Here is an 18,283-nt window from a genome sequence, read left to right as displayed (position 1 = left end):
TTCAATTTCCTCTTGCAAGTCATGAGGATGAGCAGAGCATTGTCAATTACCAGGAGGCACTTGAGTGACAATTTCTTTTCCTGGGGCCAAACACACCATAAAATCAGTCCAAGAAAAATTCCCTAGTGACCCATGCCTTACTGTTTGATCTCCACAGCACATACAAATTACCTTGACGATATTGTTTTTCCTGAACCCTCTGGGAGTTTCAGAGTGACACACCAATAAAGGCTTCACTTTGCAATCACCACTAGCATTACTACACAACATTAATGTCAGCCTGTCTTTCATAGGCCAATGTCCTGGGAGTGCCTTTTCCTCCTGAATAATGTAGGTCCTGTTTGACATTTTCTTCCAAAACAGGCCTGTTTTGTCACAATTAAACACTTGTTCAGGTTTTAAGTTTTCAGTCTTTATGTATTCCTTCACATATTTTTCAGCTGCTTTTTTGTCTGAACTGGCAGCCTCACCATGCCTTAGCACACTGTATGCCACTACGATTCTTAAATCTCTCAAACCAGCCTTTGCTGGCCTTAAATTCATCAGTATCATCACTATTTTGAGGCATTTTCTTAATGTGATCATCAGGCACCTGCCTTGCCTTTTCACAAATTATAGACTGAGAAACACTATTCCTGACAATTGTTTTTTGTTTATCCATACCAATAACAGTCTCTCTACCTCTTCAATTATTTGCGGTCTCCGTTTTGAAAACATACTTGCACCTTTCACAACAACAACTTCCTTGATCACCTTTCTGTTCACCAAGATAGTACAGTGGACCCTCGCCTAACGAACGCATTGCATAACGTTAAATCCGCCTAGCGATACATTTTAATGCAAAAATTTTGCCTCGGCTAGCGCTAAAAATCTCGCTCGACGCGATTCATTCAGGACGCGTCCACGTGCGGCCTGAGCCCGCCTCACTTGTTCTGTGGGTGCCAGTGTTTACAAGCCAGCCACCGCGGTCGCTTCCAAGCATACAATCGGAACATTTCATATTATCACAGCCTTTTTAGTGATTTCACCTGCAAAATAAGTCACCATGGGCCCCAAGAAAGCTTCTAGTGCCAACCCTACAGCAAAAAGAGTGAGAATTACTTTGGATATGAAGAAAGAGATCATTGCTAAGTATGAAAGTGGAGTGCGTGTCTCCGAGCTGGCCAGGTTGTACACAAAACCCCAATCAACCATCACTACTATTGTGGCCAAGAAAACGGCAATCAAGGAAGCTGTTCTTGCCAAAGGTGCAACTTTGTTTTCGAAACAGAGATCGCAAGTGATAGAAGATGTTGAGAGACTGTTATTGGTGTGGATAAACGAAAAACAGATAGCAGGAGATAGCATCTCTCAAGCAATCATATGTGAAAAGGCTAGGAAGTTGCATGACGATTTAATTAGAAAAATGCCTGCAACTAGTGATGATGTGAGTGAATTTAAGGCCAGCAAAGGTTGGTTTGAGAGATTTAAGAATCGTAGTGGCATACATAGTGTGAGGCTGCCAGTTTGGACCATAAAGCGGCTAAAAATATGTGCAGGAATTCAAGGAGTACATAGACAGTGAAGGACTGAAACCTGAACAAGTGTTTAATTGTGACGAAACAGGCCTGTTTTGGAAGAAAATACCAAGCAGGACTTATATTACTCAGGAGTAAAAGGCACTCCCAGAACATAAGCCTATGAAAGACAGGCTTACTCTGTTGATGTGTGCCAATGCTAGTGGTGATTGCAAAGTGAAGCCTTTATTGGTGTATCACTCTGAAACTCCAAGAGTGTTCAGGAAAAACAATGTCCTCAAGGCTAATTTGTGTGCTGTGGAGGGCAAACAGTCAGGCATGGGTCACTAGGGACTTTTTCTATGACTGGTTACACCATGCATTTGCCCCCACTGTGAAAAATTACCTAATTGAAAAGAAATTAGACCTTAAGTGCCTCTTGGTATTAGGCAATGCTCCTGGTCATCCTTCAGACGTGGCAGAGCGACTTTCTGTGGAAATGCGCTTCATTAACCCTTTGAGGGTCGACAGGCCCTCTCCGAAACTCGTTCTCAGGGTCGGCCAAATTTAAAAAAAAAAAAAATTATTTTCTCTTATGAAAAGATAGAGAATCTTTTCCCGATCATAAAGACACCAAAAGTTTGAAATTTGATAGAAAACTTACGAAATTATGCTCTCGCAAAGTTAGCGGTCTCGGCGATGTTTACGCATCGGCGATTTTGCCCACTTTGAGCCCCATTTTCGGCCAATTTCGCTGTACTAGTCGACAAAAAACATGAATATTTCGCTAGAACTCCATTTTTTCTATCGAATGGGTGCAAGAAACCACCCATTTATTAAATTCAACTATCCAGTACAGTGGTCAGAATTTAGCAATTTTGCCAATTTCACACAAATTTCAAAAGATGCCAATTTCCGAATAGGGTCCAGAATAAACAAGAAAGACATTCCTGGCACTAAAATGACATTTCCTCTAGTCATTAGTCACGTCTCAAGGCCCCTCTTATATTCTTTTGCTTTCCATTTTGAATTTTTATTCTCACAAAAAATATAAGATTTACTGTTATGCAGACTACTGCATTAGTGTAAAAAATGGTATAAATATTATTGGTGCACTTGTGAAAGAATATTAGACTCACCAGTTGACGTGTATTACACGCTTGGCACGATTTGTTTACTTTTGAAGTTTGGTAAAAATCGAACATTTCTGCTACTTTGAGCTCAATTTCAAGGCACCTTTCATTGTAAAACCAGCCAAAATCATCTCAATTTCTGTAATATGTCTTCCATTCTATAAAATGAGACCAAGAAAACTAGAATACAACAATAAATACCATACGAAAATACACTGCAAAGTCGCTGATTTATTCCAAAAAAATGGTCAAAGTTTTTTTTTTCTCATTATGCACTGTGTGCTGCAGGATTTTTTTTAGACTGTGCACACTGACCACATAGACCCATTCTTTCATATGAAGGCCTACCAGCTTTCTCCCACTAGATTTGAGGCCGCTAGAATTTATGCGTACTAGTACGTCAAAAACCCCTACGCGTAAGACGTACTAGTACGACGAAAACCCTCAAAGGGTTAAGGTGAAGTTTTTGCCTCCTAATACCACTCCTCTCCTGCAGCCCATGGACCAGCAGGTTATTGCAAACTTCAAGAAACTGTACACAAAAGCTATGTTTGAAAGGTGCTTTGTAGTGACCTCAGAAACTCAACTGACTCTAAGAGAGTTTTGGAGAGATCACTTTAGCATCCTCAATTGTGTAAACATTATAGGTAAGGCTTGGGAGGAAGTGACTAAGAGGACCTTGAAGTCTGTTTGGAAGAAACTGTGGCCAGAATGTGTAGACAAAAGGGATTTTGAAGGGCTTGAGGCTAACCCTGGGAATCCTATGCCAATTGAGGAATCCATTGTGGCATTGGGGAAGTCTTTGGGGTTGGAGGTTAGTGGAGAGGATGTGGAAGAGTTGGTGGAGGAGGACAATGAAGAACTAACCACTGATGAGCTGCTAGATCATCTTCAACAGCAAGAGGCCACACCTGAGGAAACTGCTTCGGAGGAGGGGATAGAGAAATTGAGGAAGTTGCCTACTTCAAGGATTAAGGAAATGTGTGCAATGTGGCTTAAAGTGCAAACTTTTTTTGATGAAAGTCACCCCCACACAGCTATTGCAAGCCATGTTGGCAACCTGTACACTGACAATGTTGTGAAACACTTTAGGAATGTCATAAAGGAACGGGAGGTACAGGCCTCTATGGACAGATATGTTGTGCGGCAGAGGTCCAGTGACTGAAGCTGGTCCTAGTGGCATTAGAAGAAGAAGGGAAGTAACCCCAGAAAAGGACTTGCCACCTCAAGTCCTAATGGAAGGGGATTCCCCTTCTAAACACTAACACCATCAACACTCTCCCCTCCTCCCATCCCATCAATCATCACCAGATCTTCAATAAAGGTAAGTGTCATGTAACTGTGCATGTCTTCTTCAGTTTGTGTGTATTAAAATTAATATTTCGTGTGGTAAAAAAAATTTTTTCTTCATACTTTGGGGTTTCAGGAATGGATTAATTTGATTTCCATTATTTCTTATGGGGAAAATTAATTCGCCTAACAATAATTTCTCCTAACGTTGAGCTCTCAGGAATGGATTAATAGCGTTAGGCAAGGGTCCACTGTACTGATGGTTGAATGGGGTTTGTTGTATAGCCTTTTCAGCTCGGACATACACACTCCACTTTCGTATTTTTCAGTTATCTCTTTCTTCATTTCCATCATAATTCTCACCCTTTTTAACCCTTTCAGGGTCCCCAGGCCCTCTCCGAGACTTGTTCTCAGGGTCCCCAAATTTAAAAAAAAAAAATTATTTTTTCTTATGAAAAGATAGAGAATCTTTTCCCGATCATAATGACTCCAAAAGTATGAAATTTGATGGAAAACTTATGGAATTATGCTCTCACGAAGTTAGCGGTCTTGACGATGTTTATGCATTGGCGATTTTGCCCACTTTGAGCCCTATTTTCGGCCAATTCCAGTGTACTAGTCGACAGAAATCATAACTATTTTGCTAGAACTCCATTTTTTCTATCGAATGAGTACAAGAAACCGCCCATTTACCGATTTCAAGTATCCAATAAAGTGGTCAGAATTTAGCAATTTTGCCAATTTCACATAAATTTCAAAAGATGCCAATTTCCAAATAGGGTCCAGAATAAACAAGAAAGACATTCCTGGCACTAAAATAACAAGCTCTCTGTTCGTTAGTCACATCCCCAGGCCCCTCTTATATTTCTTTGGCTTTCCACTTTGAATTTTTATTATTACAAAAAATAGAAGATTTACTGTTATGCAGACTACGGCATTAGTGTAGAAATGGTATAAATAATATCAGCACACTTGTGAAAGAATATTAGACTCACCAGTTGACGTGTATTGGATGCTTGGCATGATTTGTTTACTTTGGAACTTTGGTAAAAATTGAACATTTCTGCTACTTTGAGCTCAATTTCAAGGTACTTTTCATTGTAAAACCAATCAAAATCATCTCAATTTCTGTAATATGTCTTTCATTCTATAAAATGAGACCAGGAAAACTAGAATACAACAATAAATACCAATCGAAAATACAGTGCAAAGTCGCTGTTTTAATCCAAAAACACGGTCAAAGTTTTTTTTTCTTATTACGCACTCTGTGCTGCAGGATATTTTTTATACTGCGCACACTGACCACAGAGACCCATTCTTTCATATGTAGGCCTACCAGCTTTCTCTCACCAGATTTGAGGGCGCTAGAATTTAGGCATACTAGTACGTCAAAAACCCTGGGTCATAAGCCATACTAGTATGGCCGAAACCCTCAAAGGGTTAAAGCTATGTATGGATCCTGCCTCCACTACATCGCTTCCCAAACTATTCCACTTCCTGACTACTCTGTGGCTGGAGAAGTACTTCCTAACATCCCTATGATTCATCTATGTCTTCAACTTCCAACTATGTTCCCTTGTTGCTGTGTCCCATCTCTGGAACATCCTGTCTTTGTCCACCTTGTTAATTCCTCTCAGTATTTTGTATGTTGTTATCATGTCCCCTCTCTCTCTCCTGTCCTCCAGTGTCATCAGATCGATTTCCCTTAACCTCTCCTCGTAGGACATACCCCTTAGCTTTGGGACTAGTCTTGTTGCAAACCTTTGCACTTTCTCTAGTTTCTTTACGTGCTTGGCTAGGTGTGGGTTCCAAACTGGTGCCACATACTCCAATATGGGCCTAATGTACATGGTGTACAAGGTCCTGAACGATTCCTTATTAAGATATCGGAATGCTGTTCTGAGGTTTGCTAGGCACCCATATGCTGCATCAGTTATTTGGTTGATATGTGCCTCAGGAGATGTGCCTGGTGTTATACTCACCCCAAGATCTTTTTCCTTGAGTGAGGTTTGTAGTCTCTGGCCCCCTAGACTGTACTCCATCAGTGGTCTTCTTTGCCCTTCCCCAATCTTCATGACTTTGCACTTGGTGGGGTTGAACTTCAGGAGCCAATTGCTGAACCAGGTCTGCAGCCTGTCCAGATCCCTTTTTAGTTCTGCCTGGTCTTCAACTGAATGAATTCTTCTCATCAACTTCACATCATCTGCAAACAGGGACACTTCGGAGTCTATTCTTTCCGTCATGTCGTTCACAAATACCAGAAACAGCACTGGTCCTAGGACTGACCTCTGTGGGACCCTACTGGTCACAGGCGCCCACTCTGACATCTCGCCATGTACCATGACTTGCTGTTGTCTTCCTGACAAGTATTCCCTGATCCACTGTAGTGCCTTCCCTGTTATCCCTGCTTGGTCCTCCAGTTTTTGCACTAATCTCTTGTGTGGAACTGTGTCAAATACCTTCTTACAGTCCAAGAAAATGCAATCAACCCACCCCCCCTCTCTCTTGACTTACTGCCATTACCCTGTCATATAACTCCAGTAGGTTTGTGACACAGGATTTCCCATCCCTGAAACCATGTTAGCTGCTGTTGATGAGATCATTCCTTTCCAGGTGTTCCACCACTCTTCTCCTGATAATCTTCTCCATGACTTTGCATACTATACATGTCAGTGACACCTGTCTGTAATTTAGTGCTTCATGTCTGTCTCTTTTTTTAAAAATTGGGACCACATTTGCTGTCTTCCATGCCTCAGGCAATCTCCCTGTTACGATAGATGTACTGAATATTGTTGTTAGGGGTACACATAGCGCCTCTGCTCCCTCTCTCAGGACCCTTGGAGAGATGTTATCCGGCCCCATTGCCTTTGAGATATCTAGCTCACTCAGAAGCCTCTTCACTTCTTCCTCGGTTGTGTGTACTGTGTCCAGCACTTGGTGGTGTACCCCACCTGTCCGTCTTTCTGGAGCAACTTCTGTCTCCTCTGTGAACACTTCTTTGAATCTCATGTTGAGTTCCTCACATACTTCACGGTCGTTTCTTGTTGTCTCTCCTCCTTCCTTCCTTAGCCTGATTACCTGGTCCTTGACTGTTGTTTTCCTCCTGATGTGGCTGTATAACAGCTTCGGGTCAGATTTGGCTTTTGCTGCTATGTCGTTTTCATATTGTCGTTGGGCCTTCCTTCTTATCTGTGCATATTCATTTCTGGCTCTATGACTACTCTCCTTATTCTCCTGGGTCCTTTGCCTTCTATACTTCTTCCATTCCCTAGAAATGCCTCGGCATGATAGTGGCTTTCTTTGCACTTTCAAATCAATATTGTAATTAGACATTGTAAACTATGCATGAAAATAGACTCCTTATAACATGTCAGTCACACATTGTTACTTTGCAAAGAAATAAAAATTTGAATTTGAATAGTAATAGCCAGGCAGCCCACCTCACCCATGGTAACAGCCAGGTGGCCCACCTCACCCATGGTAACAGGCAGGCAACCCACCTCACCCATGGAAACAGCCAGGCAGACCACCTCACAAATGGTAACAACCAGGCAGCACCTCACCCATGGTAACAGCCAGGCAGCCCACCTCAGCCACAGAGTGGCACCTGACACTCGCTCCCATGCAAGACCCCTGAACAGCTATCGGTAAACAATCATTACTAAATATCCATACACCGAACAATCCCCAATAATCTGTCATTGCTGAACAATCACCATGGAAAAACCACACTGAAGAATCGATACTCTTCAACCACTCACTAAACAATCATAACTGAAGAAGCATGCCCTGAACAATCACCAAAAAAATCACTGAATAACTTGCTGAGTGATCACTAAAAAGAATCACTGAACATGCTGAACAATCACCAGTGAACAACCACTATGCACTAAACAGTTACAAGTGAACAACCACTGTGTAGCAAACAATTACCAGTGAACAGCTGTGCACTAAATAATTACCTCTGAAAAACCACACACTGAACCCCTACCATTAAAGATTCCACTACAGTCACCATGCACTGAACAGTCACCATTCACTGAACAATCACCATGCACTGAACAGTCACTTAACCACAACCTAAACTAATGCCAGTCAATAATCACTGAGTAATCACCAATTAAGAATCACCCCTTGAAAAATCACCCTATTGAATGACAACTATGGTAAACACCATAGCAGTAGATCACTTCTTAACACTTTCACTTTCCACACCCAGATTAATATTGCTCCCAGTCTTCAGTTTTTTTTATTTTGAAATAGTAGAGAATCTTTTTCTGAAGGCAATGTCACCAAAAGTACAAAATTTGATGGAAAACTTGTGGAATTACACAGGCACAAGGTTAGCGGTTTGAGTGCAATTTTATCTGCGAATTTGCAAATAAGTAAATTGCCGATAAGTAAATTCGCTTTCCATTTTGAATTCATAATCACAAAAACAAGATTTACTCAATTTCTCAAATAATAAGATATAACCAGGAATGATTTGCTATGGTTTATGGCATCCCAATAATTGAAACAAACCTGTTATGAACTCATAAAACAGTTTGGGAGTGTAGGGGGCCTTACTCATCCTCAGGAAAATCAGCTAAAATTGAATATTTCTGCTACTTTTAGTCCTGAAACCAACCAAAATCATCTCTATTTCAGTATGTCTTCCAGTCTATCAGAGTTTTGCTCTTCCTATCATGCCCTGTGTGAGGCAGGATTTTTTATAAGAACATAAGAAAGGAGGAACACTGCAGTAGGTCTGTTGGCCCATACTGGGCAGGTCCTTCACAAATCCAACCCACTAACAGAATATTTTCCCAACCCATTTTCAACTCTACCCAAGCAATAAGCTTTAATAAATCTATAAATGTATTTATTCAAGGATTATGTGGAGTAAAATAAAGATTGGATGTGAAAAGTGGGTTATAATAAGCGTGTATGCACCTGGAGAAGAGAAGTGTAGAGGAGAGAGAGAGATTTTGCGAAATGTTGAGTGAATGCGTGGGGAGTTTTGAATCAAGTGTGAGAGTAATGGTGGTTGGGGATTTCAATGCTAAAGTGGGTAAAAATGTTATGGAGGGAGTAGTAGGTAAATTTGGGGTGCCAGGGGTAAATGTAAATGGGGAGCCTTTAATTGAGCTATGTGTAGAAAGAGATTTGGTAATAAGTAATACATATTTTATGAAAAAGAGGATAAATAAATATACAAGGTATGATGTAGCACGTAATGAAAGTAGTTTATTAGATTATGTATTGGTGGATAAAAGATTGATGGGTAGGCTCCAGGATGTACATGTTTATAGAGGGGCAACTGATATATCGGATCATTATTTAGTTGTAGCTACAGTTAGAGTAAGAGGTAGATAGGAAAAGAGGAAGGTGGCAACAACAAGTAAGAGGGAGGTGAAAGTGTATAAACTAAGGGAGGAGGAAGTTCGGATGAGATATAAGCGACTATTGGCAGAAAGGTGGGCTAGTGCAAAGATGAGTAGTGGGGGGTTGAAGAGGGTTGGAATAGTTTTAAAAATGCAGTATTAGAATGTGGGGCAGAAGTTTGTGGTTATAGGAGGGTGGGGGCAGGAGGAAAGAGGAGTGATTGGTGGAATGATGAAGTAAAGGGTGTGATTAAAGAGAAAAAGGTAGCTTATGAGAGGTTTATACAAAGCAGAAGTGTTACAAGAAGAGCAGAGTATATGAAGAGTAAAAGAAAGGTAAAGAGAGTGGTGAGAGAGTGCAAAAGGAGAGCAGATGATAGAGTGGGAGAGGCACTGTCAAGAAATTTTAATGAAAATAAGAAAAAATTTTGGAGTGAGTTAAACAAGTTAAGAAAGCCTAGGGAAAGTATGGATTTGTCAGTTAAAAACAGAGTAGGGGAGTTAGTAGATGGGAAGAGGGAGGTATTAGGTAGATGGCGAGAATATTTTGAGGAACTTTTAAATGTTGAGGAAGAAAGGGAGGCGGTAATTTCATGCACTGACCAGGGAGGTATACCATCTTTTAGGAGTGAAGAAGAGCAGAATGTAAGTGTGGGGGAGGTACGTGAGGCATTACGTAGAATGAAAGGGGGTAAAGCAGCTGGAACTGATGGGATCATGACAGAAATGTTAAAATCAGGGGGGGATATAGTGTTGGAGTGGTTGGTACTTTTGTTTAATAAATGTATGAAAGAGGGGAAGGTACCTAGGGATTGGCAGAGAGCATGTATAGTCTCTTTATATATTTAGGGAAAGGGGACAAAAGAGACTGTAAAAATTATAGAGGAATAAGTTTACTGAGTATACCAGGAAAAGTGTACGGTAGGGTTATAATTGAAAGAATTAGAGGCAAGACAGAATGTAGGATTGCGGATGAGCAAGGAGGTTTCAGAGTGGGTAGGGGATGTGTAGATCAAGTGTTTACATTGAAGCATATATGTGAACAGTATTTAGATAAAGGTAGGGAAGTTTTTATTGCATTTATGGATTTAGAAAAGGCATATGATAGAGTGGATAGAGGAGCAATGTGGCAGATGTTGCAAGTATATGGAATAGGTGGTAAGGTATTAAATGCTGTAAAGAGTTTTTATGAGGATAGTGAGGCTCAGGTTAGGGTGTGTAGAAGAGAGGGAGATTACTTCCCGGTAAAATTAGGTCTTAGACAGGGATGTGTAATGTCACCATGTTTGTTTAATGTATTTATAGATGGGGTTGTAAAGGAAGTAAATGCTAGGGTGTTCGGGAGAGGGGTGGGATTAAATTATGGGGAATCAAATTCAAAATGGGAATTGATATAGTTACTTTTTGCTGGTGATACTGTGCTTATGGGAGATTCTAAAGAAAAATTGCAAAGGTTAGTGGATGAGTTTGGGAATGTGTGTAAAGGTAGAAAGTTGAAAGTGAACATAGAAAAGAGTAAGGTGATGAGGGTGTCAAATGATTTAGATAAAGAAAAATTGGATATCAAATTGGGGAGGAGGAGTATGGAAGAAGTGAATGTTTTCAGATACTTGGGAGTTGACGTGTCGGAGGATGGATTTATGAAGGATGAGGTTAATCATAGAATTGATGAGGGAAAAAAGGTGAGTGGTGCGTTGAGGTATATGTGGAGTCAAAAAACGTTATCTATGGAGGCAAAGAAGGGAATGTATGAAAGTATAGTAGTACCAACACTCTTATATAGGTGTGAAGCTTGGGTAGTAAATGCAGCAGCGAGGAGACGGTTGGAGGCAGTGGAGATGTCCTGTTTAAGGGCAATGTGTGGTGTAAATAGTATGCAGAAAATTCGGAGTGTGGAAATTAGGAAAAGGTGTGGAGTTAATAAAAGTATTAGTCAGAGGGCTGAAGAGGGGTTGTTGAGGTGGTTTGGTCATTTAGAGAGAATGGATCAAAGTAGAATGACATGGAAAGCATATAAATCTATAGGGGAAGGAAGGTGGGATAGGGGTCATCCTCAAAAGGGTTGGAGAGAGGGGGTAAAGGAGGTTTTGTGGGCAAGGGGCTTGGACTTCCAGCAAGCGTGCGTGAGCGTGTTAGATAGGAGTGAATGGAGACGAATGGTACTTGGGACCTGACGATCTGTTGGAGTGTGAGCAGGGTAATATTTAGTGAAGGGATTCAGGGAAACCGGTTATTTTCATATAGTCGGACTTGAGTCCTGGAAATGGGAAGCACAATGCCTGCACTTTAACCCTTTGACTGTCGCAACCCCCAATCCTGAGGTGTCTCCTGGTGTCGCAAAATTTAAAAAAAAAAAATTATTTTTTCTTGTGAAATGATAGAGAATCTTTTCCCGATTGTAATGACACAAAAAAACGAAATTTGATGGAAAACTGACGGAATTATGCTCTCGCGAATTTAGCGACCTCTGCTCTGTTTACAAATCGGCGATTTCGCCCACTTTGAGCCCTATTTTCAGCTAATTCCATTGTTCAAGTCGCCCAAACTCATAGCTATTTCTTTAGAACTCCATTTTGTCTATCGATTGAGTACAAGAAACTGCCCATTTACCGATTTCAACTACCTAATAATGTGGTCAGAAATTTGCAATTTGGCCAATTTCATGAAAACAAAAAAATATGACAATTTCAAAATAAGGTCCAGAATGAACAATGCAGACAATCCTGGCTCTATAATAACATTTTCTTTGCTCATCAGTCATGTCTCCAGGCCCCTCTGATATTACTCTTTCTTTCTATTTTGAATTTTTATTCAAACAAAAAATAGAAGACTTACTATTATGCAGACTACTGCAATACTGTAATAATTGTATAAATAACATCAACCCATTCATGACTGCATATTAGAATGGCTAGTTGGACATTTATTGGACAATGGCATCATTTGTTTACTTTCGAACATTGGCAAAAATCAAACATTTCCCCTACTTGAGCTCCATTTCTAGGTTCTTTTTATAGTAAAATCAATCAAAATCACCTCTATTTCTATAATATGTTATCCGTTCTATCAAATGAGACCAAGAAAACGAGAATACAACCATAAATACTATACGAAAATAGACTACAAAGTCGGCATTTTAACCCTTTCAGGGTCTGTCCCGTAGATCTCCGGCTTTTCGGTGAGTGTCCAAACCATAGATCTATGCCAAAATTCTAGCGCCATCAAATTTAGCGCGAAAGCGCTCATAGGCCTACATGTGAGAGAATGGGTCTGCGCCGTGGGTGTGCGCTGTAAACAAAAAATCTAGGCGCCTGCATAGCATTGTGGGAACGCCGGCTCAGTCACCCTTGTTCACCATGCCTTGTCGCAAGTCAGCTCTCACTCCCCGGAAAATTGGGACACTCCTTTTCCTGCCTGATAGTTCTGACACTGATGGAAGTGCAAATGAAGACGAATTCTACGGCTTTGATAAGTTAGTGACCGAAAATAATGACCAGGATATCGATAATAGTGCAGAAAACCCCGACGATCCTCGACCTTCTACCTCTGGTGTGGGCACTCGTGACTCACGGTCGGGTGTTCCTAAACGTAAGAGAAAACTAATATTTTCGCGTGGCCAGGCCTCTGACTTCAGTAATGACGATGATTCTGACGTGGATTGTGATTTTATTGCGCTCGACGATCATTCGAGTAGTGATAGTGAGGAAACATATTCACCAGTGAAGCATCGGTATGTTCACCGCCGCATGCGCTCGGGTAGTGTACCCTATGCTGTGCCCAGGGGACGGAGTACATCCCGGAGTACATCCTGTGGCCCTACACCCATTTTAGGTAGTGATAGTGAGGATGATGTGGCTACACTTGGCATGGATGGGCCACAGGCATCAGTGGATGGTGTTAGTGGTGCTGGTGGTGGTAGTGGCACCGCCATGCGTGACTCACTGTGCCACGCGGGGACCCACGCTGCTGACTCGTCAGTTCAAGGACAAAGCGGAGCGTCACCCACCAGCCCGCCACAACCACAACCACCCGTACAACCAGCCTATGATGTCCAGTATCCACCAGCAAACCGTATCTGGGATTGGCAGCAAAATCCCAATTTTGTTACCAGCCCTCACCACTTTGATGACTCTCAAAGTGGAATTCTACCTACCTGTCCCCTTGGAACCACGGCCAATGAACTGGAATTCTTTGAATTATTCTTTGACCAGCCATTGATGGAAATTATTGTCAGGGAAAGTAATAAGTATTTTCAGTACACCATGGCAAATACGATCTTATCACCACAGTCAAGACTACACAGGTGGAAAGAGACGACTGTTGCAGAAATGTATTTGCTTTTTGCAACAATAATGCTTATGCCTCACGTCTATAAGCATAATATAAAAGCATACTGGTCCACAGATCGGCTAATTTGTACCCCATCCTTCAGTGAAATAATACCAGTGAACAGGTTTATCTTACTGTTACATATGTTGCACTTCTCTGACAAAACCAGGCCTGACAGAAGTGACAGGTTATACAAGATTAGAAATGTTTTCATGTATCTCAAACAAAAGTTCAGGATATACTTTTATCCATTCAAGAATCTTGTAATTGACGAGTCTTTGATTTTGTTCAAAGGTAGACTGCCATTCAAGCAGTATATACCGAGCAAGAGGAACCGCTTTGGTATAAAATTGTTTGTACTCTGTGATTGTGACAGTGGCCTGGTGTTGGATATTGTTGTATACACGGGTAGTAAAACATTGAAAGATACCAAGATGTTATTGGGTATCTCAGGTGATGTAGTGAGAAACATGATGGCACCTTATCTTGGTAAGGGCCATACATTGTATACCGATAACTGGTACACAAGCCCATTACTCAGTGATTTCATGCGAGTGAACAAGACAGATGTGTGTGGCACAGTGCGTTCTAATCGTAAACATATGCCCAGGCTCAACGCAGGTGTTTGTGGTGATGACGTGCAGGTGTTTACTGCCAATGACATCATGGCATTACGTTGGCATGACAAACGAGATGTCACAGTGTTGACAACCATTCACCGTAATGAAATGCAAGACAGTGGCAAAGTTGATCGAGTGACTAATGAACGTATTCGAAAACCAGTGTCAGTGATTGATTATACACAAAACATGCACTTGGTTGACAAGTGTGACATGCAGATTGGTTTTGTTGACTGTGTTCGTAAGAGTTACAAGTGGTACATGAAACTTTTCTTCCATCTCATGGACATTTCAATGCTGAATGCATATAATATGTACCAAATAAAGACTGGTAACAGACCACCGTATGGTGAATTTTGTTTGTCTGTTGTCAGACAACTCATAATGAAGTACCAGGTAACAACACCTGCAATACAACATGGTCCTCGAATTCATCACAATATACCCAAGCGTTTGAGGAGAGAAGGTGATCATTTCATAATACAGCTTCCTTCAACTCAAAAGAAATTTGCTCAGAAGAGATGCATTGTCTGTGCACAAACAAAACGACGGCAACAAAGACGCAAAGACACTCGGTTTATGTGTGAGGAATGTAAGGTGCCTCTGTGCATGGTGCCTTGTTTCAAGGAGTTCCACAAGCTCCAGCAGTTCTAAAACCATGTCCAGTGATTGTAAATATGTAAATATATGATAGAACATTAGTATTATACAACATTTGTGCATGTTTATTGTAATAAACAACAGTGGTAAACAATAATATGATAACTTTAGTGCGGTTATTGTGTTCAATACAGTGAGTATATATATATATATATCAATTATATACAGTATTGGTCTCTCAGGCCCCAAATGTTAGTAGGAATAGAAAAAATTGGAAAAGAAAAGAAAAAACAACTAAAACAACAAAATAATATAATACGCGTATGTGGAATTCGTAGATGTTGCCGCCACCACATCATTTTCTATAAACTTTTTGGCACTGTATCTCGGTAAGTAATGATCAGATTCTAATTTTTTTTGTCTTATTACCTTCACAAAAATATGCTCTTTAATTCTGTAAGAAAAAATAATTTTTTTTTTTTTTCAAAATTTCTTGGACACTGGTGCGTGACTTCAGATTTTGGCCTTGGACCCTGAAAGGGTTAACCCTTTGAGGGTCGACAGGCCCTCTCCGAAACTCGTTCTCAGGGTCGGCCAAATTTAAAAAAAAAAAAAAAATTATTTTCTCTTATGAAAAGATAGAGAATCTTTTCCCGATCATAACGACACCAAAAGTTTGAAATTTGATAGAAAACTTACAGAATTATGCTCTCGCAAAATTAGCGGTCTCGGCGATGTTTACGCATCGGCGATTTTGCCCACTTTGAGCCCCATTTTCGGCCAATTTCACTGTACTAGTCGACATAAAACATAAATATTTCGCTAGAACTCCATTTTTTCTATTGAATGGGTGCAAGAAACCACCCATTTATAAATTCAACTATCCAGTACAGTGGTCAGAATTTAGCAATTTTGCCAATTTCACACAAATTTCAAAAGATGCCAATTTCCGAATAGGGTCCAGAATAAACAAGAAAGACATTCCTGGCACTAAAATGACATTTCCTCTAGTCATTAGTCACGTCTCAAGGCCCCTCTTATATTCTTTTGCTTTCCACTTTGAATTTTTATTCTCACAAAAAATATAAGATTTACTGTTATGCAGACTACTGCATTAGTGTAAAAAATGGTATAAATATTATTGGTGCACTTGTGAAAGAATATTAGACTCACCAGTTGACGTGTATTGCACGCTTGGCACGATTTGTTTACTTTTGAATTTGGGTAAAAATCGAACATTTCTGCTACTTTGAGCTCAATTTCAAGGCACCTTTCATTGTAAAACCAGTCAAAATCATCTCAATTTCAGTAATATGTCTTCCATTCTATAAAATGAGACCAAGAAAACTAGAATACAACAATAAATACCATACGAAAATACACTGCAAAGTCGCTGATTTATTAAAAAAAAATGGTCAAAGTTTTTTTTTTCTCATTATGCACTGTGTGCTGCAGGATTTTTTTAGACTGTGCACACTGACCACATAGACCCATTCTTTCATATGAAGGCCTACCAGCTTTCTCCCACTAGATTTGAGGCCGCTAGAATTTATGAGTACTAGTACGTCAAAAACCCCTACGCGTAAGACGTACTAGTACGACGAAAACCCTCAAAGGGTTAATTAAAAAAAACGTTCGGAGTTTTTTTTTTCTCATTATGCACTGCGTGCTCCAGGATTTTTTTTATATGGTGGACACTGACCACACAGACCCATTCTTTCACATGTGGGCCTACCAGCTTTCTCCTGCTTGATTTGAAGCCGCTAGAATTTATGAGTATATATACGTCAAACACGGTACCTCGTAAGACATATATGTACGGCCGCGACAGTCAAAGGGTTAAAGGAGAGGTTTGGGATATTGTTGTATTCTGAGCACCTCTGCAAAAACAGTGATAATGTGTGAGTGTGGTGAAAGTGTTGAATGATGATGAAAGTATTTTCTTTTTGGGGATTTTCTTTCTTTTTTGGGTCACCCTGCCTCAGTGGGAGACGGCCGACTTGTTGAAAAAAAAAAAAAACTATTTACTCATATGCAAGTCCAACTCAAATCTAACCCCTGTTCACACTCGTTGCACAGACCCTTACTCTGATATGTAGGAGAAAATTTACCATTCACGCTTATCTGAGTGAGATGAGTTCATGCTGTAGAACTGTGATGGACCCCAGCCTCAATGATAGGTTTACGTGACTGCCACTGAAAGGGTTAACAGTTAGCTATCACACAGTTATGTACATACTAACATATATCTATCACACAGTCACGTACACACTAACAGTTAGCTATTACATAGTCACGTACACACTAACAGCTATTACACAGTCATGTGCGCACTAATAGTTAGCTATGACACAGTCACGTACAAACTAACAGTTAGCTATTACACAGTCACATACAAACTAACAGTTTGCTACTACACAGTCACGTGCACACTAACAGTTAGCTATTACACAGTTATGTACACACTGACCGTTAGCTGTTACACAGTTACGTACAAACTGATTACTGAAAAATTAGCATGAAATATGCCACTTATAAATAGTTCAAATAGTAAGAGTCGTTTTACTTATTCAGATTTAAATATTTACTATAAACACAATACAGTCTAACAGAGCAGTGCTCTATGACCCATGGAGGTTAAGCACTTGTATTTTAATATTAATGAACTAACAGTTATTAAAAGGGGTTCAATAATTAAAGCATATAACAGTCTTGTTTTTGTATGAGTAAAGTTAAGTGTAGTTGCTTATTATTGTTATATATACAAACTACTATGTATTGTATTTAATTATAGCTAATAAATTAATCAAAGATTGTCACTCACAGACCAAGATATTTAGACAAGCTGGATAATGAGCAGACAATTATGTTCTCAGCATCAGTTGATTGAAGAGTAACTGTTTTCTCTTTGAAAAGGGATGCTGCCCTGTATCTGTCTTACCTACCACTAAATTATCAAGTTACCAAATAGTAAATACCTTATTCCAAATAATTTCCAGATAGTGCTTACATTATACCTATAGCTTTCTTATAATGAAACATTGTAGTGTTTTCTTATAAAGACGCTTTGTATGTTTAGTGTTTTCTTATAAAGAAACATTATACGTACTTATAGTGTTTTCTTATTACCAAAGTAAATATTTTCGATGCAGCTCTCTTTTATCATTTAAAAAACATCTGAATCTTTTTTAATTTTCTTTACAGTACCTCCTTGACAACTTGATCACCAATGTAAGTCGTTTATGTTACAGTTCTCATGGTAGCTTGTATTACTCAGTCTACTCATAATATTTCCTATATCTCACTTCATCTTCAACTTTAATAAACAGATCTTCTAACATTACTAGAGCCTTTCTCTTAGCAGTATTGAACTCATCCTCTAATAAATCTAAATCCTCTCTCTTTACAGTATTAGACTCATCCTCTAGTATCACTAGGCCTCATGTATT

At 39.9% G+C, this 18,283-nt stretch overlaps 1 protein-coding gene across 15 annotated transcripts in view; it reads left to right on the top strand.

Annotated features, from left to right (window-relative positions):
- AMPdeam (AMP deaminase) overlaps window positions 1-18,283 on the top strand; it is a 231,436-nt gene that overhangs the window by 64,248 nt on the left and 148,905 nt on the right. For 11 of the 15 annotated variants that reach the window (XM_070086032.1, XM_070086037.1, XM_070086028.1 and 8 more), the window contains one exon: window positions 18,039-18,065. The exons of the other annotated variants lie outside the window; for them this stretch is intronic. In XM_070086032.1, coding sequence (XP_069942133.1) covers window positions 18,039-18,065 — 27 coding nt within the window. The remainder of the gene's footprint in view (window positions 1-18,038; window positions 18,066-18,283) is intronic. 15 annotated transcript variants of the gene reach the window in all.

This window comes from Cherax quadricarinatus, chromosome 18 (genome assembly GCF_038502225.1).
Source record: "Cherax quadricarinatus isolate ZL_2023a chromosome 18, ASM3850222v1, whole genome shotgun sequence".
Taxonomy (NCBI): domain Eukaryota; kingdom Metazoa; phylum Arthropoda; class Malacostraca; order Decapoda; family Parastacidae; genus Cherax; species Cherax quadricarinatus.
This window is presented reverse-complemented; position numbering and strand designations above follow the sequence as displayed.